General features: G+C 39.4%; 1 protein-coding gene across 1 annotated transcript; it reads right to left on the reverse strand.

The window, feature by feature from the left end:
* Positions 1-257: 257 nt before the first annotated feature.
* On the reverse strand, positions 258-24,442 carry LOC127651277 (alpha-1D adrenergic receptor-like). Its single transcript, XM_052137033.1, has 2 exons — positions 23,044-24,442; positions 258-1,903 (listed from the first exon to the last, which is right to left on the reverse strand). Exons 1-2 carry the CDS (start codon positions 23,999-24,001, stop codon positions 1,350-1,352), a joined length of 1,512 nt encoding a protein of 503 aa, XP_051992993.1. The 5' UTR covers positions 24,002-24,442; the 3' UTR covers positions 258-1,349.
* Positions 24,443-24,689: the final 247 nt, after the last annotated feature.

The raw sequence follows: 24,689 nt of genomic DNA on the forward strand, positions 1-24,689 counted from the left end.
TTTGTTTTAAAGGACAAAAATCTGAGCAGCAAAAGTCTCTATTTCATCTCAAGAGAAACAACTTAAATATGTGAAGACATCTCGTTTGTGACTGTTCTTCCCTATGTGCATGGTTCTTTTATTTTTCCAGATACTGTAGATTTATCAAATTCACTTATGAGACTGACATACTGCATGCTCTTTTTCAGATTTATTCTGCTGACATCTTAAAAGGTGTCACATAAGCATTACAAATATAACTTTTTCTCAACAACACAACAAACTGAGTTGTAGTCTATAAACAATGATTTTTACTGTCTGTGCTGTTTGAGATTACTTTAAAATGTCACTTTATCTGGGTTCAACAGACATGCAGGAATAGCACAGAGAAACCCTTTTGAAATATTGAAAATAGCTGTAATTATATTGTTAAATTGTAATTAAATCTTTAATTACAAATTGTGCCTCACATTTAAAGTTATGTACCTCCACATCACTTTGAATCATTTGAATCCACAGTAATCTGTGAATCACTTAGTGAATCACAGTGAATTGTTGTGTCAGTAATAATCAGTGTCATAGTTTCAACAGTCTTTGAGTATATCACAGTTAAATATGCTTTCCATTCACACGTAATGGGCAACAGGTCAAGGTAATTGCAACAATCTCTATTTGTAAGTACAAACACACTCTTCAGTGTTGCCTTGCAGATTATCAGGGAGTTTGAACATTTGACAGAATACTTCACAGAGGCCACATGGACAACACAGTATACAGACACCCAGCAGCTATGAGTCTATTTGGTTGCCATGGGATAGCACATCTGGTCCAGTGCAGTGAATGTAGTTTTCCTTATTTGTGCATTCAGTGTACTTTCCCACATTTAAACAAAAATTCTTAAAGTATCCATCTGAAAATATACATTTATCTCTTTGAAAGGGATAATTCACAAACCCCCCAAAAATTAAAATAATATAATCATTTGCTTACTCTCATATTTTTCTAAACCCATATGACATTTTTTCTTCTGTGGAACATAAAAGAAGATGTTAGGCAGAATGTCTGTCTCAGTCATTGAGATTTCGATGCAATGAAAGTGAATGGTGACTGGAATGACATGATGTTGATTAAATGATGACAGAATTGTATTATTGGGTGAACAGTCCCTTTAACTCACATTTTCCTTGTCATTTTATCTCAGATTTGCTTCCGAACTGTGTCAAAGTCATAATTTTTAAGACATAACTAGAATAAAAGTCTTTGATCAAAAGACAAAAAAATTTAAAAACCCCTCAGAGCCAAATATTTGCCTGGCAGCATGTCAGAAGTCAGAGCTCTAAAATAACACATACTGTAATCTCAATCTTTGTTTAGATGTCTGTTTCCTTCAGGCCATAGCACTCTGTGAGGTCATAGATCTTGTAGTCGCTTTGATCGCTGCAGTCATTATATATCCCCATGGAGACCGTGTCAATCTCTGACCGGCTCAGAGCAGACGTGCTGCTCTTCCCTGTCCCATTCTTGATCTTATTGGAAAGGTTGTTCATTTTCTCTTTCAGCTGGAAGGAGGACTTCTGTAAGGGGGGAAAGAAGCTCCAGCCCTTCAGGCTAAGAGGCTGGCTCTTGCTCTGGCAGGAATAGATAGAGTTGCCACATTGCTCGTGGACGGGAAATCTAGAGCAGCAGTCCTGGTGCGAATCCCTCCTGGCTCCCCTCATGGCCGTTCTCCAGTGCTGGTCATAGAATCTACGCAATATGCGATGGCGACGCTGACACTGGCAGCGCAGCAGACGAGTAAAGGCGCGCTGGAATTCCTTACTGGAGCAGGGATAGATTACCGGGTTAATGCAGCTGTTGAAGTACCCCAACCAGAATATTACTTTGAACACCATCTCAGAGGGCTTTAAATTTGGGAAGAAAGACCCTGAGGAGGTGAAAACAAAGAGAGAAGAGAGTGGTGGAGAACATTTAGTTGTTGGCTCAAGTGAGATTTACATGGGAAACAATGTATATTTAGCCTCAAGTTACAATTCGGCTTTGTTATCTGAAAAGTTCAAATTCACGGGTTCACGGTTTGGAACCATGTGTGCCTAATTATACCCAGTAGACAGATCATATACTTTGCAAATTGTTTTTCCCTGCAGCCCATTTAAATAGTAGCCTATGTGGCCTTCTCACAGACTCTTTGAAACAATTTCTCAGTGAGCTCTACTTTTTCTGCCTGCAGGGGATGCAGTATGGGAGGGATGGCAATATGCCATTCCCCAACTCTCCGCCAAACCAAACATAGCTTTTGCTTTTGATAGACTGGCCACACAAAGCCATTAGTCATTATATGTCAAATAATTATTTAAGCTACAATAGACCTGCAAAATGTAAGATAAAGAGGAGAAAATGATCATGGAATTTCGGAATGTACTGTAGAAGGTTAGGAATCATCGTTTTAGTGGAATGGAATCTCTGTTTTTGCATTCTCTTTTCCCACACTTAATTTGCAGGTAGTTGACATGAAATACATTTGGGAAGTTGACATGTATTGTGGTGTAACATGCTAGACTGCATCTAAAACTATTTTAAACAGTATTGTTCTCATTCTATTATAATTGTTATGTGTGTAGCCTTGAGCTCACAATGATTGAGATGTTTCATGGTACATTTTTTTTTTTTGTCACACCGTAGAATCAAATAAATGGTGGCTTTAATCTTGATTACACAGTGCACACAACGTTCATGTCTTCAGGGGGTTTCAAACATTGAACAGCTTTCTGGTGTATGTGTAAATGAGCTATTATACAGTAATTTGATATCTGACAACATTATTACTCCACCCCCTGCATAATGTAATTAACGACAGCTCTATGTTGTTGAATCAACGTGGTTTCAAACTATGGATGTGCAATATTGTTAGTAAACTATTGTTTCAGGAAACAGTTGCAAGTAGCTACTACATTTCTGCAACCATGTATTGTAAAATGGTTGCTAAGCAATGCACACCCCAGATCGAAATCTGGCTGACTGGCTCATGCGAAAAGGTATGCCTTTTATTCCCATAGAAACCAATAAAAAACAAACAGAATTTCAAATTGAAAAAAAAGCACCAAATACTGTAAAGCCATACAATTTTAGTTAGCCTCCAATCCAACCTTTTTTTTTGGGGGGGGGGGGGACTTCTGTGAACAAATTTGGTAATAATCCATCCTGTATGTATTTATGCAACACAAGCGACTGATGAATGTCAATAAACTGTAGTACAACTCCTTTGTCTAAATTTAAACCCAGATGGTTAGGTTTAGGGTTTTGGTAAGGGGTTAGACTCTATGGAGTACATTGTTCGTGGTTCATTTATTTTTTTAATGGGAGTAAAAGTCATTTTTGTTCAAGCCAACTTATAAGTTTTCTTTTGATTTCATCATTGCATACTCTTATTACAACTCATGGGACCGGGTTGACCCAGATACACACTATAAAGCAGTCTTAATTTGAGAGGCTTAATTTGCTCTTTTGTTTTTAAATTAAGGCTTCAAAATGTCATAAATGGAGACAAATGTCTCATTGTTATTTTGAAAATGAAGTTCCTTGTTCCTGTCATGTGATGTCCTGTTCCTGCCATGTTTTCATGTGTTTAGTTGTTATTGGTACCTTGTCATTTTACTGTCATATGATCCTCTTGTTCCACTATGTTTATTAGTCCTGTCTCCTCATTGGTTTGTGTTCATGAGTCCTATTATTAGTTCTGTTATGTCATTGGTGCATATGGTTATTGCCTGGTTATCATGTTATTAGTTTAGTCTTGTTATTGGTCAAGTGAAGTCAAGTTCATGTAACATAGTGGAACAACAGGGTCATATGACAGTAACATGACAAGGAACAAATAAGAACTAAACACATGTAAACATGACAACCAGGTTTAATACAAATTAAGCTTAATCAACAGCATTTGTGGCATAATTACTGCAAAAATTATTTTGGTTCAATGGACTTTTCTTAAAAAAACCTACAAAACAGGATACAGTGATACACTTACAATGGAAGTGAATGGGGCCAGATTTTGGAGGGTTCGGAAGCAGACAAGTTAAGCTTGTGTTAACAGCACTTACATTATTTCTTCTGTTACAACTTGTGTATTACTTTAGCTGTAAAGTTGTTTAAATCATTGTTTTTGCAGGTCTTGTTCACATTAATATGTTTTCATTTGAAAACGCATCTTTTCCTCTCCGTTTTGGACTTCTGTCCACACTGAGACTGCATTTTTGTCCGCGAAAACTGAGCTTTTTGAAAACACACTCCAAAGTGGATACATTTGAAAACGCTGTTTTCGCGTTGTAGTGTGGACTGTGAAAATGGATATATCTGAAAATGATGATGTATTTGTTTTCATGTGATGCAGTCATGTGATCTATCCAACCAAAAATGTTCATACATTTCAGTGTGGATGAGCAACTGTTGGAAAATGCTTGAAAACGCTAGTGTGGACAGAGAGCATTTTGAAACGAAAACACCGTTTTCAAACGTATCAGGATTAATGTGGACATAGTAGTATTGGGATTTGTTTTAAGGCAGTTGTAAATTTGTAAACCTTGATAAAACTTTACACATAAAGGTTAGTAAGCAATTTTATCACACTAAAATCACACATATTTTGGCTATACTTATAATCGGTAATAAAAAATAAAGATAAAAGAATAAAAGATTTTTGCTCTTTTTAAAGTAAAGGAGGGACAAATCGAAACAACATTCTGTGGTAATCTACATTATGCCAAAAATGCTATCAACTGAGCTTAACTTGTATTGAACATGGAATATTCCTTTAAATGTTTCCTAAGCGAAGACAACACTTCTGATTGATTTCACATTGCATTGAAGTAGCTTTTTCAAGTTCACTTTTAAGGTGATGTTTGTCATTTCTGTGCCATTAACGATAACACAGGATCTTGCTAAAATGAACAATTTTTTGAATGAAGATTCATGGACACTTTCTGAACAACCAAGTAATCACTCCCACCCCAAACTCAGTCACACTATTGGTTGAGAGTGAGACAGAGGCTGAATTGTTTGAGTACTCAAAGCAATGTTTTGAAATTATGTATTTATAAGAGTTTTACATTTAGGCATTTGTGGTCTGTAATTTCTTCACAAAATCTTACACTTAACTTTAAAAAGAAATTGAGCATGAGATTTTGGTTGAAAGTTTACTGGAATGAAATCAAGGATCTGTCTATGCTGTCATCATCTCTTCCTACAGAACACACATACACTACCTGCACATTTTCATTCTGTCTACCTCGCACAAACACTGCATATGCAGCTCATTTCTCTGAGGGGAGGCTAGCATTACATTATCTCACATTTAAAACAGTTTTCATCACCTTGTCGGTCCATGCCATGCTAACATTTCCATTGTCTCTCCCTGTCACTAAAGAGGACTTAAATAGCACTAGAGGCAACAGATAGAAAGGGTCGACGTGGGAGTAGTGCAGTCTTGTTAAAACAGTGTTGATGAACAAAGAGATATGCTGCTCTCTCTCTTGGATACAGGTCGGCAATTGGGTGTAATTGTGACTGAGATAAAAGCCAGTCCCTGCAAGCCTCTTTTTTGGTAATTGTTGTGATTATGAGACACACCAGGCAGGATGTTTAAAAGCTAGTGATAGCCAGAGCATCTTATGAAATCACTGGTGAAGTTACTAGTAGGGATGTTCCAGTACAATTCTTTTGAGAACGAGTATGAGTACTTTTTTAGTACTCGCCGATACAGAGTCCGATACCTGCTTTTTATCTCAAACTCAACATCAGCGGTTTATTTTACTTTTATCATAAAAATTGTGTTTAAATTAATTCATTAATTAAAACTTTATTCAAATGAAAGTATAACAATACATTTTCAACATGAAATTGTATTATTTTTATGAAATGATGTGATTTTATACAGAACCTCACAGCACAATCCTAAATACAACATTGGAGTTATTTTTGTCAAATTAAATACTGCATAATAAAGCAAGTGAGATATTGGTTAAATATAATACAGTTACTATTGTTTTATTATTAGGGGTCAAGGCCTGAAGGCGCGAAAGAGCCATATTGTTTCTGGTAGATTTGGCACACGAATAGAGGACAGTTTGATATGTCACCACAGCAAATTTGGCATCTCTACCTCAAACCCTCTAGCGCCACCAACTGCCCAAATTTGGCATCTCTACCTCAAACCCTCTAGCGCCACCAACTGCCCAAACTTGCACTCACCTTTATTTTAATAACTTTTGAACTTTGAGTCCTAGAAATGAAATTCTTTCAGGGCTCAAGACGATTCGAATCTATGACGTCAATCTATGAAAACTTTTCCGGCATCTAGAATTTTCTGAGAAACCTACTTTTTCGAACTCGTCCAAGGCCGTTTGCCCGATTTGCACGTAAATTGGCCTGAATCATCTAGAGGCATGCATGACATAAACCATACCATTTGCCAATGGTGCTTTAACAAATTAGACGAAGAACATGCAAAATTGAACTTCAGGCTGTATCTCCGTAATGCTTTGAGGGATTGAGACAAAACTTGGTAGGTGTCATCACCACAAGGTTTGTTGCACTGCCCCCTACTGGTCACGATATATGAAAAAAGAAAATTTTTGCTTAGAACTTCTGAACAGTTTGTCATAAAATCATCAAATTGGTGTCATTAGATTCAGTAGGGTATAGCAAGTCCAACGAATTGAAAAATTCCTATGTCGGCTATTTTGGACATCACCATTTTGAATTTATTCATAAAATGCTGTATTTTACAAATGACTTGGAGTATCGTTACGAAACTCTGTATGTGTCTTTGGAACCATGAGTTTTGGGAGAGTGTCACCTTGTGGTAAATATTTATAATGCTATTTCTATAAATGCTAATAGTGAATGACTCTTTTTGCCCACTGTCATGAGTCTGGTCTTGATAGAGTCCGTGGAACATACAGAGAACAATGAAACCAATTATGTCATGATCGAGCAAACTTCCTGTCCGCCATTTTTAAATGTTTGTAAAACCTAATTTTTCGAACTCCTCCTAGACTGTTTGTTCGATTTGCATGGAAATTGGCCTGCATCATCTAGAGACACTCATGACAAAAAGTTATTCACAGAAATTTGATAAACCATACTGTTTTCGAATGGCGCTTCAACGAATGCAAAATTTAACTTGAGGCTGTATCTCTGCAACGCTTTGAGGGATTGGGACGAAACCTGGTACGTGTCATCATCATTAGGCCTCGAGCTTACCTGCAGCATTTTGGCACACTGCTCCCTACTGGTCAGGTGATAGAAAAATTGCTATTTTGGCTTATAACTTTTGAACGCTTTATAGCATGATAACCAACCAAAAGCATGTCACAAAACTTATTTTGCTGCTCATGGATCCGATAATTGTATTAGTAGTAGTAGTATAACAGTAAATATTACATAACTGTATAGTAGTGATCTATTTCTGTTATACCTTTTTGATTTAAATTGAGCATTGATTTGGCGGAGCTTTTATTTTAAAGTGTTTCTATATTGTGTTCAGGAGCTCTGACGTAATGACTGCAGATTCCCAATCCGGAAAAGCAGTTTGCAACATGAATCACAGTAAAGATTAAACAGGAAAAAGCTACTATATAAATAAATAAATATGTAGTCTGTATATGACTTGTGCTAAAACATTTATTAGCACTCTGCCTGTTGTCATCTGCTACAAACAGAGCGTGCAATGCTCCTAATAATGTATTCAGTGTATGAGCAAAGGATTGATGCACATGCAAACAATCTATTTATCTAATTTAAATACAGTTTTTGCTGTTAAATAATCTCATTGTCAGGGTAGAGACCAGGAGATCGGAGGTAAGTGATTCAAATATAGTTATATTCAAGTATAGAAGGTGAAAGGTAAGTATCAGGTGACTTTTCAGGTGCTGGTTTAGTGAAGATAGTTCGTTGCACGGAGAACAACTGGAAATCCAAATGACTTGGATCGTAGAACATTCACTCTGTATCAGTTCGTTAACTCCTTCTCTTTTCTAGGAGCAATCGGGCCGGTTTGATCAGATCTCAGACAAGGGTTCAGGAATCAGATAAGTGATCTGGAGATGGCAGAACAACAGTGCATAGGGTTAGTATGAATCAGGTAAGAAAACGGAATACTCAGGTTTTCAGGATCGACGGAGATATCAGGACTCAGGGAGAAATGGTCTGTTCCTGTTGGAGGCTTGACAAAGACTGGATACAAGGTGAGTGTTTTTATGAGTTGGCTGATGAGGTGATAAGTGATGACCAGGTGTTTGTGATTTAGAATTCTGGGGAGAGTGATCTTTGAGTGGTGGACTGCAATGAACTTGATTGATCTCTGACATTACCCCCTCCAGAGTCCAGCGCCAGCTGACCTAGTACCTTGACGTCGTGGGGGTCTACCTCGGGGTCGTGGAGCAGGCCTTTCAGGATGAAGTTCGTGGAATTCTGTGAGTAACATGGGGTCGAGGATGTCCCTTCGAGGTACCCAACACCTCTCTTCTGGGCCATAGTCTTCCCAGTCTACCAGATATTCGAGTAGACCCCTCACGACGTCGGGAGTCCAGGATTTCTCTAACAGTATAGATGGGGTCGGCTTCAATGGGAGGTACTGGGGGGTTGTCATCGTGCACTAGGTCTGTGGAGGGAACAGGAACAAGTGGATGATGGGGTTTCAAGAGTGAGACGTGGAATGAGGGGTGGATGCGATATTGGGCTGGTAAACGGAGCTGGTAGGTGACTGGGTTAAGTTGTCTTACAACGGGGAATGGACCAATGTATCTCGGACTTAGTTTACGACAAGGGAGTCTTAGATGGATGTCTCTGGTCGAAAGCCAGACCAGTTGCCCAGGCTGATATTCGGGAGTGTTACTGCGGTGAATGTCTGCGAAGTGTTGTTGACGGTTCAAGGCTTGTTGGAGATGATGATGAGTTTGGTTCCATACCCTCTCACTGTTTTGGAACCAAGTGTTAACTGCGGGGACTTCAGATGACTCACCGGACCATGGAAACAATGGTGGTTGATAACCCAGTACACATTGAAATGGTGTTAGATTCGTGGAGGTTTGTCGAAGGGAGTTTTGAGCATACTCTGCCCATACGAGATATCGGCTCCAGAGATGTTGATTCGAATGGCAGAAAGTATGAAGGAAATGACTGACATCTTGTATTTTTCGCTCCGCTTGACCATTTGCTTGTGGGTGGTACCCTGATGTTAAACTCACTGTAACATTCATTAGTGCAAAGAAGGCTCGCCACACCTTGGAGATAAATTGTGGCCCTCTGTCTGACACAATATCCTCCGGGATGCCAAAATTCCGGAAGACGTGTTCCATCAATAGCTCTGCAGTCCCGAAGGCTGTGGGTAAGTTCTTGAGGGGAATTAATTTGCAGGCTTTGGAAAAACGATCAATAGTTACCAGGACACATGTATTCTCGTCTGAGGAAGGAAGGTCAGTGACGAAGTCGACTCCAATGTGCGACCAAGGTCGTTGCGGGACTGGCAGAGGCATGAGTTTTCCAGTGGGTAAGTGACGAGGGTTCTTGTTCATGGCACAGAGAATGCATCCTTGGATGAAAGTCTTGATATCCTGTAACATGTTGGACCACCAGTATCGAGTTTGAAGAGTGGAATAGGTCTTATTAACTCCAGGATGACCTGTGCCGACAGACGAGTGTGCGGAGGAGATTAGAGAGGTACGAAATTCTTCGGGTACGTATATCTTTCCGATAGGACATTCTGGAGGACTGGGTTGGTGTTGAGACATTTCAAGCAGTTGTTCATTTAGGTCCCACTGAATGGGATTGACAAACATTTTTTCGGGGAGTATACTCTCAGGTTCTTCCTGGGAAATTTCGGGGGCATGGAGACGGGACAAGGCGTCTGCTCGGACGTTCTTCAAACCCGGACGATAGGAGATCTGGAAATGGAAGCGAGTAAAGAAGATCTGGCCTGGCGTGGGTTAAGTCTCCTTGCCTCTTTCAAGTACTGCAGATTCTTGTGGTCTGTGAGAACTAGGAATGGATGTTTGGCTCCTTCTAGCCAGTGTCTCCACTCTTCTAGCGCAAGTTTAATGGCCAGGAGTTCTCGATTACCAATATCATAGTTCACTTCTGCAGGAGATAGCTTGTGGGAGAAGAATGCACAGGTCATGGGTTTAGGTGAGGAAGCAGAGTCTTGTGACAACACCGCTCCTACTCCTGTTGTAGAAGCATCTACTTCCACAATGAACATCTTTTCAGGGTTCGGGTGTTGGAGTAAGGGGGCTGTGGTGAATGCGGTTTTGAGAGATTGAAAGGCATGTTCAGCCTCAGTGGTCCAGAGCAATGTTTTCGGTTTTCCTTTGAGTAGAGAGGTCAGAGGAGCTGTAAGCAGGCTGTATTGATAAATAAATCTTCGATAGAAATTCGCAAATCCAAGAAAACGTTGTAACTCTTTGACAGACTGTGGAGTGGTCCAGGAAGTAATGGCTTTGGTTTTACGATCGTCCATCTCTACTCCTCTTTCACTGAGGTGGTAACCGAGAAATTCGACTGAGGTTTGATGGAAGGAGCACTTCTCTGCTTTCAGGAACAGGGAGAATTCACGTAGCCGTTGGAGTACCTGAGAGACATGTTGCTGATGCTCCACCAAGTTTCTGGAGTAGATTAGGATATCATCTATGTAGATAATGACAAATTGATTCAGGTAGTCTCGGAAAACTTCATCCATGAAACTTTGGAAAACTGAAGGGGCGTTGACCAGACCATACGGCATGACGAGATATTCGTAGTGTCCTGCTGGAGTGATGAATGCAGTCTTCCACTCGTCGCCCTTTCGGATTCGAATGAGATTGTATGCACTTCTCAAATCCAGCTTGGTGAATATCTTGGCTTCTCGAAGTTGTTCAAGTGAAGAGGGAACCAATGGGAGTGGGTAACTGAACTTGACGGTTATCTTGTTTAAAGCTCTATAATCTATACACGGACGTAAACCTCCATCTTTCTTAGGGACAAAGAAGAAACTGGCGGCAGCAGGTGAAGTAGAGGCCCGAATATAGCCTTGTTTTAATGCTTCTTCAATATACTGTTTCATGGCTTCTTGCTCAGGAATAGCCAGAGAGTAGATTCGCCCCTTGGAGATGGATTCTCCGGGAATCAGATCGATGGCACAATCCCATGCTCGATGGGGTGGTAACTTGGCAGCCTTGATGGGGTTGAATACATCTGAATATTGAGAGTAGCATGAAGTAATGGATACCGACAAGTTGTCTATGGGGCTTTCAATGGAGATTGAATTCATCGGGATGGTGTCGGGCAAGTTGGCGATGGGTGATAACGGGGTGTTCAAAACTCATGGACGAGCACAGGCAACCCCATTTCAAAATCTTACCCGATTTCCAGTCAATGTTAGGTTGATGTCGTATAAGCCATGGACGGCCAAGGATAATATCAGTCTGGCTATTCTCAAGTACAAAAGGTTCAAACAGTTCATGGTGGGTGTCTTCAATACAGAGTAGAATAGGTTTAATTCGAGACGTGACATACCCCTGATTAATGGTTTCACCCGTCACTGCATGGATGGCGTATGGCTTGGAGGTGGCGGATTGTTGAAGTTGGAGTTTCTGACAGAGCTGCCCGGAGATGAAGTCTCCTGCTGACCCAGAATCCACAATGGCTGTAGCAGAGACATGGAAACGTGTAGATTTCAGAATCACAGATATCGTTAACGGAGCTGATACAGAGGCGGACGTGCAGACAGAACTCACAAGCATTCTAGGAGGTCATGTAGGGCATGAACGAAGAAAATGTCCTCCCATTCCACAATATAGACACAGTTTTAACTCTCGACGGCGAGAACGTTCAGCTTGGGACAGTCGATAGTTATCCACCTGCATCTTCTCGACAGTGACTTCAGAGGGTCGTTTATCGGGGTACTGAGGTGGTGAAAAGGTGGGTTGCTGGGCTTCGCGATAGCAGCCTTGAGATCTTTGGTGCACACGGAGAGCTTGCTGTATGAATTTCTCGACCCCCAGGCTATCATCATAAATCGCAAGTTGAAGGCGGAGTGCAGGATTCAGACCACGTCGGTAGATGGAAATGAGCGCTTTTTCGTTCCACCCACTGGCGGCGGCTACAGTGCGGAATTCCAGTGAATATTCAGCAACTGACTTCTTGCCTTGGTGTAATTGCAATAGCTTGTCACTGATGGATGAATCATCTACTGGACACCCGAAAACTTCTTTGAAATGGTTTATAAATTCTTGTACAGAGGAAGTAACGGTAGATTCCTGCAGCCACAAAGTTTCAGCCCATCTTAATGCAGCTCCTGATAACTGTTGAATAATAAAAGCAACCCTCGACTTTTCAGTGGGGTATAACTGGATTTGTTGTTCTAGAGCGAGCGAACACTGTAACAGGAAACCGTTGCAATCCTCCGCCCGGCCGGAGAATGGCGCTGGATGGGAAGTTGGATTGGCGAAGCAAACCAGAGAAGGAGCGGGGTTTACGGAAGTGCTGGAAGCTGGCTGACTGGGATTAACAGCGGCGGCTGTCGGTTGTGCAGGGTTATCAATATTACAAACAGATTCCATCGCGCTGTTCTTCTTCCCCTTTTTTCGGCCAAGTCTTCTGTCAGGGTAGAGACCAGGAGATCGGAGGTAAGTGATTCAAATATAGTTTTATTCAAGTATAGAAGGTGAAAGGTAAGTATCAGGTGACTTTTCAGGTGCTGGTTTAGTGAAGATAGTTCATTGCACGGAGAACAACTGGAAATCCAAATGACTTGGATCGTAGAACATTCACTCTGTATCAGTTCGTTAACTCCTTCTCTTTTCTAGGAGCAATCGGGCCGGTTTGATCAGATCTCAGACAAGGGTTCAGGAATCGGATAAGTGATCTGGAGATGGCAGAACAACAGTGCATAGGGTTAGTATGAATCAGGTAAGAAAACGGAATACTCAGGTTTTCAGGATCGACGGCGATATCAGGACTCAGGGAGAAATGGTCTGTTCCTGTTGGAGGCTTGACAAAGACTGGATACAAGGTGAGTGTTTTTATGAGTTGGCTGATGAGGTGATAAGTGATGACCAGGTGTTTGTGATTTAGAATTCTGGGGAGAGTGATCTTTGAGTGGTGGACTGCAATGAACTTGACTGATCTCTGAAACTCATTAGGACATGACAGGATTTTAATCTGTGTGCTGAATGTTTACTTAATGACATTTGTACATCAGATGGTATCAGTTTTTGTTATCTAAGCATTTTTACAAGTACGATTACAAGTACATGAGCACGGTATCGGAAAAACCACAGTTGCAATCTTGTAAATGGAACAGTTTAAGTCTCAGGACACTGTCTATAGTAATTCTGTCCAGTCTGTCTATAATGTCAATGGGACAGTGGAGATGACCACCTACCATCATTTACTCACCCTCAAGCCATCCTAGGTGTATATGACATTCTTCTTTAAGTCAAACACAATCACGTGGACAGCCATTACCAGAAGCTAGTGATTACAGATTATAAAGTTATAAATATGGATATTTTCTTTCAAAATCATGTCGCTTCGCTTCAGAAGGCCTTTATTAACGCCCTGGAGCAGTGTGGATTACTTTTTTGATGGATGGATGCACTTTTCTGGGCTTCTAAATCGAAGGTACTATTCATTCCGATTATAAAGCTTGGAAGAGCCAGGATATTTTTTAATATATCTCCGATTGTGTTTGGCTGAAAGAAGAAAATCATATACAACTAAGATGGCTTGGGGGTGAGTAAATTATGGGATAATTTAAATTTTTGGATGAACTAAACTTTTAAAGGGATTGTTCCAGCAACAATCACAAATGCCTTTTTTTCCAGCAACCAATGATGGTTGAAAAACAGTTGTCTTATTTTTTTCTTTTGTTGAGTAGCCATTGAGGCTTTAGCCTAACATGCTTGATGGCTACAGTTTTCACTGATTTCTCCTTCACGATGCTGCAGTCAGGGATCGGCCTTGAGCTAACAGCTGCAAGCTGAGAGTTGTGCATGATTGCTGGCAGTCTTCACTTTCTAGCAATGCCTGACACTTGAGCTATCCTGTCAGAATGTTTGGCAGGCAGCAACATGTTGAAGTTGTCTCATCTCATACTGATCACTTAAGACCTATTTTCACATAGTCTACAGCTATTCGTTACATGTAGAACTTCATGTCAAGGTGCATTATCATCATTTGTCAATTTGATGTGGAAATGTATTAGAGGCTCACATCACAGCTTTTGTCAGCAAGGTGACATATAATCCTGACAGGTCGACAGCCACTAAGGAATTTTTAGCACTGAGGTAGTGACTGAACGTGTAAAAATAATAACAATTTAAAACAAATATTGACAATTTTAAGGAAGTGGATACCTAATAATTGACTCTCAAGCTCAATATTTTTACACAGTTCATGTGATATGATACAATGGGCATTTGGTATAACTTCTGTTGAGTCACAATATATGCCAAATATGAAAAGAAAATCACAGAAAATCACGTCTTGGTACTGACTACTGAAATTGTGTTACAGTGACAACACTACATTGAGAAGTACCCATAGCTAATGGTTTTGTTGCATTTATGTTCTGTTACTGTTTATTGTCAGAGACTATATCAGAGTCTATTTAGCCCGGGTGGAGCACTGGTATGCAAATAAATGGGAGAAATTGGAAAACCCAATATGGCAGATGTAGAAACAGACATGCACATGCGCTTTGGCTGAACCAGCCTGAAGAAATAGGATTTTATTTGTGTGATCTGAGCTAAAAAAGCACAATATATGATTCCACTGTGGTCATATTTTACTGCTGATTAAAATATGCTGTTTGATCCAAACAGGTTTGGGGATTTCAGTCTTCCGCCATTCAAGTAGATAGGAGCTGTTCTTTAATGTGGCTTTTTTTACATAGAAAATAGTTGCCCGGGAGTGTTCCAAAGTTGGCCACCAATCTTTTTATGGAAGGATGGCATATGATGATTAAATTAAATTAAATTAAATTAAATAAAAAAACACGTGTCCTTTATATTTTTATTAAGAAGTAACAGTTGTGCTAGGCATTGTACATTTTATATTTGTGTTTAACATATACTAAATTTACAATACAGAACAGAATATCTTAGCTTATTCCCTAAATATGCAATTAACACATTGTTTACCTCAATTAATTAATGTTGTGTGGCACTTGGGGCTAAAGGGATCCCATTTCTGGAACCCTAAACTTTCAAAAGCTAATTAGCCCTGATGGTGAAAGGAATTTCAAAAATAGTGAAACAAAGTTACTGGTTCAGTGTTTCTATATCAAATAATCACATTTATATATATAAAAAAAATTATCATTCCTGCCATGGTGAGGAATTAAATATTCTCAGTGGCAGGGGCTGTATTAAACACATAAGTCATGGTGAACCTTTTCAAAATGGCTATGTGCCTGGAATGACATACCATGTCTCAATATTTAATTACAAATGCTTTGTAGTCATTACAACACCTGTATGGTCTGATACTGTTTGACTCAATGAGCCATCAGTCATGTGCTAAATGCATTCATCAGAGGAAGTTCTTGAGTGTGCACAAGAACAATAACACATTTAACCTTGATAGAGACCTTGATAAGCATTTTATAACCAAAGCTCAAGACCAATAAACACTCATTATGAAATTGTACTTGCATATGATTATAAACAATAGTAGCATATGGCTATTGTAAATAATAAAAACATTACTGCAAGTCAGCAGAAAAAAAAAATTGTTTTAGTGAGCTTTTACAAAGAACAGAAATAATTTCGGACCAAATAATAAGGATAAATGATAAACAAATAAAGACAAGTTGAAAGGCAGTCTAATCTATCTTTGACATCTGCTGAATTTAAGTAACCTCATATTGAGAGAAGCTCTTAAATTCTCTGAAATTCTGGATAATTTAACAATTTGTACACAATGGACAGATGGTGAAACAACTAGACATGCCCTCAAATTGCTATTACATCATGATAATGGATTACACACTACATAAAATCATAAATCAATAAACCTGGCAATACCCTCGGGTAAGTATCAAGAAAACGTATCTAAGCAATATCATCAAAGTATTTTGTACTTTTCTTTTGGAGGGTAGGAACATCTGGTTCTGTTTGTGCTACCAGAAATAAAACCTATACACTGTCCAGCACAAACTTGAGGTGTCAGGAAAATATTCCCTTGATACATCACAACAATAACAGTGTGGACATGTTCTTTAGCTGCCAAAAATTGGAGCATTATTAAGGCATCGTGAACATATCAGTCATTTTCAAAACTCTACGACAGTGTTGAGAAACACAATGATCTCACGATGATCTTCCCAAAATAATGAATATGATTTTTATATGAAAAATAATAACATTCTCAAAAAGACTCCAGCATCCATCTTTTCATGTACATCCAGAGAGAGTGAAAATATAACTTACCGTAATTTCCGGACTATTGAGCGCACCTGAATATAAGCCGCACCCACTGATTTTTAAATCAAATATTATTTTGAACATAAATAAGCCGCACCTGTCTATAAGCCACAGCTGCCTACCGGTACATTGAAACAAATGAACTTTACTCAGGCTTTAACGAAACACGGCTTGTAACAAAAATAAATAGGCTTTAACGAAACACGGTGTGGCAGCGGGCGCGTGGTCAAGCGCCTGTCCGGGAGAGAAAAGCGGTAAGGGCGCTTACACCTGAGCTAAATTATGTCTAACACCACGAAAGTCATTGGTCACTATCTTCCTCGTCCTGTGAACTGAAACCACTGAAGTCATCTGCCCTACAAAGCAAAAAGGCAGTAACTACGCAGAGTGCAGAACTGAGAAAAATGACTTTAAAGTTATCCTGTCATCCAGCCTAAGTAGTTGTAGGTAGATTATTGGACATGTGGCTGTTTTGTTACTTTATATTAGCTTATTCTTTGTACATATCAATCCTCATATTTAATTTGATATTTTACCCCTATTTTGCAGTTACTGTATTCTTGCTTTGTATTACTTACCAAAAACGTGGCACCATACCAAGGAAAAAGGCGGTAACTACAGATTCTCCAAAAACTATTTTGCCACAACTTGGGCTCTGGGTGTGTTATACACTGTATTTGAAATAATTGGAACCATTTGTTTTCCTGAACATGGATATACCAAACCCAAACTAATTTGACCATTTTAGGTCAATATTTTCCACCCAGAAGCTGTTCTGATGCTGAAACGGCTGCTTAAAGTCTCACATTGCTAAGCTGTGTCAAGGCCCAAATTGGGAAAATTTATTTTGAATAGGACCACATGCTTTTCTAGTTATTGAATATTTTTCCACCGCTGGTTGGATTATAACTTTGTGACATGAACAACAAAATGATGACATGGCATCGGCGCTGATGTGAAGTTACAGAGGATAAAGTTACAGCTAGGAGCAGGGAGGATCAGGGGCAGGTAAGCAAAGCTATTTAAAACATCGCCTGTCAATTAGCATAATGCTATCTGAATGGACTTCTGAGAGGAAGTCCCGCCCTGGTGGCTGACAGGTGTTTATATTGTGATAGCCTAGCCTCTAAATGTTTAATCTGTCACTGTTACTTACCATTCTCCGGGTATTTTCTTTTCAATGCCATTTCGACCATCTTCTTTCCCCAGCTTTGTGCCATCTCAAACAAAATTTGTGTGAAGTTAGAAGTGTGAAATCGCAAATGTTAAAACCGTCCCGTGAGGATGCCGCGAAGTCAGCTGTGTGTGTTCACCATGGAAACAGTAACTTCACTGCGCAGCAACACGGTTATTTTTTGTTAGGTAAAACATAATAATGGTAATGGATGTTACTGTACTCTTGCTTTGTTTCACTAGGGCTTTTTGCAGTTACTGTACAAACGACTACCATTTTTCTCCAAAACGACACACATCTGAGATAAGATGTTTTGTCACATAACAAAGGATGCCTTGAATGTCATGAAAATGATAATAACTCATTTTTGACCAAAAATGCGGTTACTGCCTTTTTGTTTTGTGGGGCAGTCATCTCCTTTGGTGTCGGAGTTGAATAGCCTTAGATTTAGTTGTCTTTTTGCACTGAGTCAATTCCTCACGCTGCTGTTTCCAACGTCTTATCATCGACTCATTAGGACCAAGCTCCCGTGCAGCAGCTCTATTTCATTTTCCAACAGCCAGATCAATCGCCTTCAACTTGAAAGCTGCATCATATGTGTTTCTCCATGTCTTTGCCATGGTGAGAGTGACAAAATTACTACCGTAATCAGAATGATGGGAAGTTTGAGCGCGCTCGATTTAATCTAAACAGTAAACAAAAAAGTTGTTTTGACCTTAACCCGTTCGGCAATTTCATTGGTCTAATGAAAGCTTCACGCCGTAAAAAACTGAGCACGTCACAGAATGTTTTTTTTATTTATTTTTTTATAAAATTTGAAAGCGGGAAAAATCCATATATTAGCCGCGTCATTGTATAAGCCGCGAGGTTCAAAGCGTGGGAAAAAATTTGCGGCTTATAGTCCGGAAATTACAGTACTAAGTTTATTTCTCAAAATTTCCCAGTGCCTTTGCATTGAAGCCAGCTTACATAGTTTGTGCTTTTGCAAAGTAGTATGCGTGGATCTAAAGCATCTCATATCCCTGCTCTATCCTGGTGGCTTTCTGCATGTTGCTGAGGCTTTTGAAAAGGAAAGCACCCTCTTTAACTCTGCTAGTTAGTATCTGTGATTAAGGCAGTGGAGCGTTAGGCAGAAGGAGGTCAAGGACCCCCATTTTGCCTCCCCTTCCTAAACCCTTGGCTACCTAACCGTTGAGAAATAAACAGAAGATTTGATCCCAGAACTTCATCAGCATCACATGCAGGTTTTGCCAGAAGATGTTATTGACCCCTACTGCCCAATCCCCCACACTGACTGAGTGGAGTTCCAAGAGGGTCAGGCAACTTGTGCTAACTGCACTTTTGGAATGCTCTGAAGAAAGATGGGATGGTGGGTTTGGGGGAAGACAAGAGGGGAAACCAATACATTGTGGGGAATGTACAGTCCCAACAATGTTTTTTCCCGACTCAAGGAATACTAGCTACATATTAAGATTGCGATATATGTAATATTTATATATTTAATTATCGACTAATAATACAAGCACCAAATTTATAATGATTATCAATTGATTTTTGGATACTTATAGGTGCAGTATGTAACAATTTTCATGTAATATTCACCTTTTTTTGCCAATGTGGGAAAGGCTTGTAACACAATTTAAAAAACAAGCCCTTCCCTGACTTCCTAGGTCGCTCGCCTATTAAAGCCTGTAGACTGATTTTAATGTGAAGGGAGCTGGTCTTTTTTTTTCAGGAAAATCCAAAGGATGTAATGTTTATGCGCACACCCGATAGCCTTGCCTCAGATAGTAATAGCTTCTCTTCCGCTATTCAACAGCGACAACAGACAGTCTGCAACACTAGGTTACTTTATCTTAAAGATGGAATCCAGCAAACGTCTGGCTCCCCGCACAACACCAACTCCTACACAAACCCTGAGTAAGCCAAAAAAAAAAAAAAAAATGTATCTACTGAATCCCATCTGGCTAAGTTGGAACATGATCGTCATTGAGCGAAAACTAGAGTGAACATCGGCAGGGCATTTGATTCCAGGAGGTACCTTCGTTCGGTTTTGGGGATCAAAACCGACCCTGATTTGGAATTCTTCTTATTGGACAGGTAAGCTTACATAAATGCAAAGCATGTTAAATATAGTGTCAAAAGGATTGATCTGTGTAATTTTAGCTAACTTGACCTTGTCTGCTATCGCTGACGAATTGCAAGCTACCTTGCTTCGTAACTTTCTAATAATTTCAACAATCTTCTCTTTACACTTTCTTGATTGTAGTACAACATATGCCATACAAAACATATAATAGTGCAGCGGGAATTCCTTTCTATGTCCGTTGTCTGTTGGGTATTCCAATTTCTTCCATTAATTTTAATAGAAGTGGCCTTTCTCTGCTAAATATTCTCTGGGTAAATGTAATAAACTACACCTGTGGTTACTGAAAACTGGAATACAAAGAGGATTAATAAATGTAGTGTGGGCAATATTTGATTTGGTTTTGGTGAGTTGTTTTGGTGAAGGGGCCGTTTCGACACTACTCATTCTTGGCTGCTTGAGGATGTGGAATTTTTTTTTTATTTTTATGGATGGATGGATGGATGGATGGGGATTATATTAAAAGATAAGATGTATATGATAAATGTACCATTATACACTAATGGACTACAACATGCAAGGAGAACTGATTGTATGCATAATTAAAAAGTAAATAAAGCTCTTATGAATTCTTCAGCACATGCCCTTCGTAAAAACAGGAAAACTATGCATATAAATCACTCTCAATACCTCTGCCTTTCACTTCTGCCTTCATTATTATTGGTTTGTTTTGACATACTGTACGAGGTCACTATTGTTGCGCTGATCTTTTGTGCAACTACATCATGTTCACACATGAGGACAATGCTAAATTAAAGATACAGTCTTCCTTACTTTTCTAGCTCCTTGTTTAAAGAAGAAATATCTATACTTTTTTTTCTATCCACGGCATAACATAAAAACAGCAGCATCAAAAAACACAGAAATTTTAGTGCGCTAAAGAATTGTAACTTTGTCAACTCTTCTTAATAAAAATTCATAGAGTATTTATTGGTGCTTCTTCCCTCATACTCAAATAAATTACTTTCAATATTGTCATTTTTAGTCAATCTTCCCATCCATCTTCTATACCAGCTTGTTCTATATATGGTTGTGGGTAGTGCTGGAGCCTATCCCAGCTCTTTTGGTCTGAAGGCAGGGAAATTCATTGGACAGGTATCCAGTCCATCACAGGACAACACAAACAGACTTACACACTCACAGGCAATTTAGGGTCTCCGATTAACTTAGCATTTTAATCTTAAGGGAAACCGGACCACCTAGGTTTCCTCCAGTTTTCCCAATAGAACATTTCTGTGTGGAGTTTGCATGTTCTCCCTCTGTTCATGTGGGTTTCCTCCACATGAACAACATGCAAACTCCACACAGAAAGGCCCAATTTAGCTGGGACTCAAAGCCAGGACCTTCTTGCTGTGAGGCGACAGTGCTACCCACTGAGCCACCATGCCACCCTTCCCATGATAATTTTACTCAAATAAATAATGTAACCAAGAGAATTTAAATTGATTGATTAAAGTTGATTCAATTGATTTAACCAAAAAAGTGTATTTTCAGCTTTCCTGAATTTCCTTCATTTGCATTGGGACAACATGAATATTTTTTGTTAACTGAAATTGTTTTGTTAACTCACTTAACCGGAACTGGGCTGAGGGTTTCTAGTTCCCTGCAAGTTTTGATTTATGTGTCTTTGTACAAGATAAATATAAAGGCAGAGACTTGTAGTTTTGGGGGTTACCATCACGGTGAAGAGAGGAGTTTGAGCCTAGAGTAAGGACCAATATATTTGAAATATTGTTAGGGATGAATGATACCACTTAGAAGTGGTATCACCCACCACATTAGAAGAAAATTAGAAGATCCTTATCAATGTTTTAACAACTCTGTATTTAAATAAGCCTGTAAAAATGGTCACTCAAGCCCATTATAATACATGTCACATCTAGGTTTGTCATTACTTGGTGTGAATAACTCCAGATGCTGTTTTTCCGTCATTCCCTCAGGAAAGCACTGCTCCCTCTCTGAACGAGTGCTGTGACTGAAAGGGTGAGTGCTGTCTGCTGGTGTATTTTAGCATTTCTGCAAGTCAAGGTGAGCGGAAGAACAAAATTGTTCTGGTGCCATGCAACACTTTGCTTATATAATAATTTTTTCCACTTTGAAGCTTATGAGATGCAATACTATTCATGCTATCTAAATAATAAGATCACTAGTTAAAATAAATACAACTTCAGAATCAATATTTTTATGTGAGGATCGATATTCTTGATACCACATCAGTATCGGAAGTGTCGATACTTCAGTATCGATCCGCCCATCCCTAAATATTGTACATATTGCTTTATCCACAAAGCAATTACTGCTAACCATAGCAGAATAGCAAGTTGCACTCAGAAATGCACCCCACCTTCCCTATATTAGCATGCTAATGTTTCCTGTAACAAACTAACATAGCACACACACACACACACACACACAAAGTTAATTTGAGTTATTTTTACATGTTCAAATTTGTAAGGTTTCTTCAGTTCCCTCCACTTTAAGATGAAACGACATAGTAATTTTAATTTAAGAAACCTCATTTAAAATATGTGAAACCACTGTCCATGATTGAATTAAGTTTAGTCAAATATATATATATATGTGAACTTATGAAGTACAATCTCAAATTTGTTTCACACTCCGTAGTTTAATTTGTCAACTATGTCCAACAATGTATGTACATGCATCACAAGAGGCCTGTAATGTATGTCATATGCCATGGGGTAAGATGGGAGAGACACGCCCCCCACACACACACACAACTTTACTTTTTCTTTTGACCATAGATTGCACTAAATATCATCTCATCAACTTTATTGAATGCCTGTGCTCCTCTTAATCTTGATATTTCATCTGAATATCAACATTTGTGAGATTTATTCCATCCAAACCGTTTAGTGATCTGTGATATTCTATAATGTTGGATTTTAAAAGTTGTTATGCCTATTTGTTAATTGAGATCTGTGGACATAGTAAAGTATTTAAATTTTTTTTATTTTTAAGTGATCAAAATGAGAAAATGTTTCAATTTATTTAACTTGTTAATATGCTGGATGATGCAGCATCATCCTGTACAACTTTATCTATATATGTTACAATTTAAAAGTAAATGAACATTGATCTTAAGGGGGGCGTCTTACCCTATACCCTACTATGGACAAATGAAGAAAATTGCTCAAAACGAATAATTTATTTTTCTAAGTTTATAGTAAACAGCTAATTCGCTAATGAAGGTAATTTGCTGCTCTATAAACCATAAGGATTCTTTAAATCCAAATAATCATTAAACATGAAAATAACATACATACCCAAAGGCAAAACGAAGAAAAACGGAAGCCAACAGAGAATAAACATTCCCACGACGATGGCGAGGGTTTTAGCAGCTTTCTTCTCCCTGGAGAACTTCATGAGTCTCACGGACAGTGAACTTCTGAACGGGTGCGTTTTGGTTTTGGAGTTTGTGGTGCTCGTATCTTCCGGCATGCTCCTGCAGTGTATCCGCAGCACCACTTCCATTGAATTATTTCTCTCCCGTTTGACACCCGCTTCCAAACTTTTTGTAGTTCTGCGGGCCACTATGTAAACTCTAGTGTACATCACTAATATCACCATGAGTGGGAGGTAAAAGGAGAATAATGAGGAGAAAAGTGCGTAGCCCGGTTCCTCCGTGATCCTGCAGATGCTCTCATCTAACGGCGGAGGCTCTTTCCACCCCAAAAGGGGTCCGACTGAAATAACCACCGAAGACACCCAGACCACCACGAGTATGACAGCTGCTTTTCGTTCAGTCATGATGGTGGGGTACTTCAGACAGTATTTCACCCCTATGTATCTGTCTATGGATATAATGCACAAACTTAATATCGACGCCGTGCAACAGAGGACATCCACCGCTGCCCAGATGTTGCAGAAGACCCGACCGAACACCCAGCATCCTAACACCTCCAGCGAAGCGGAGAACGGCAAGACGATGGTACTCAGCAGAAGGTCCGCTATGGCCAGGTTCACGATGAAGAAGTTTGTGACCGTCTGCAAATGTTTGTTGCACAGTACCGAGAGAATAACCAAAATGTTCCCGACGATGGCCGCTAATATGAAAAAGGCCAGAAAGACTCCCACAGCGATGACTTGAGAGTCGAGGGTGATGTCCACACCGGTGGTGTTGTTGCTGATGTTGGAAAGAATGTGCTCCGACAAAGACCCGTTAACCGCCTCGTCCAAGGAGATTTCATCATTGCTCTCGTTCAGCAGTTTAGAAAATGTCATTTTGAAACTCCATAAAGACAGATTTTACTGGTTTGGTCCGACGGTGTTGGCTGAAGTGTTCATGGCGAGCTTCACCATTGCTGACATGTCATCACTCTTGGAAGATTTCTTCAGATTTCACTTCCTATGGATGAATACAGTTTGTCCCAAATTGTGAAGATTTACTCAGATTTTTCCTGTTAAATTGGCGTATTACTGAAACACAATAAATTGCAAACTACACATTTGTGTGGTAGCATAAACTGAAAGATCTATTTAGCCACATCAGACTCATAGCTAAAGACTATTAATTTAGTTTTAGACCATTTTTTAGATAGAATAAAAGTAATAAGCAACGTTGCTCCAAAGTCTATAAAACCACAGTGCCGATGCACTACAGGTCTTACAGACTAGCTGCAACTGGTGACATCCTCAGCGACCACTTCAAACTGGATTACAGAAGCTCAGTTTGGACCCAAGTGCTCAGGTCTCCTCCTCCTCCTCTAGTAATGTGAACTTGGTGACGCGCACTCGATGAAATTCTGCATATGACCACAAGAGTGTTCTGTAATATTGCTGCGCACAAGAGGACTAGATTGCTCAGGGTAGGTTTGTTATTGAAATTATTTAATTCCTGCATAGGTACAGTACATATAGGGGGCGAAGGCACCATTTCTTTTTTATTTCTTTTCACCCAAAATACTGAACA

This window comes from Xyrauchen texanus, chromosome 11 (genome assembly GCF_025860055.1).
Source record: "Xyrauchen texanus isolate HMW12.3.18 chromosome 11, RBS_HiC_50CHRs, whole genome shotgun sequence".
Lineage (NCBI taxonomy): Eukaryota > Metazoa > Chordata > Actinopteri > Cypriniformes > Catostomidae > Xyrauchen > Xyrauchen texanus.

Coding starts and splice junctions, on each gene's coding strand:
- LOC127651277 (XM_052137033.1), bottom strand. CDS start 24,001: ATGACATTTTCTAAACTGCTGAACGAGAGCAATGATGAAATCTCCTTG. Junction 1,904..23,043: donor TTTCTTCGTTTTGCCTTTGG/GTATGTATGTTA, acceptor TCACCTCCTCAG/GGTCTTTCTTCCCAAATTTA.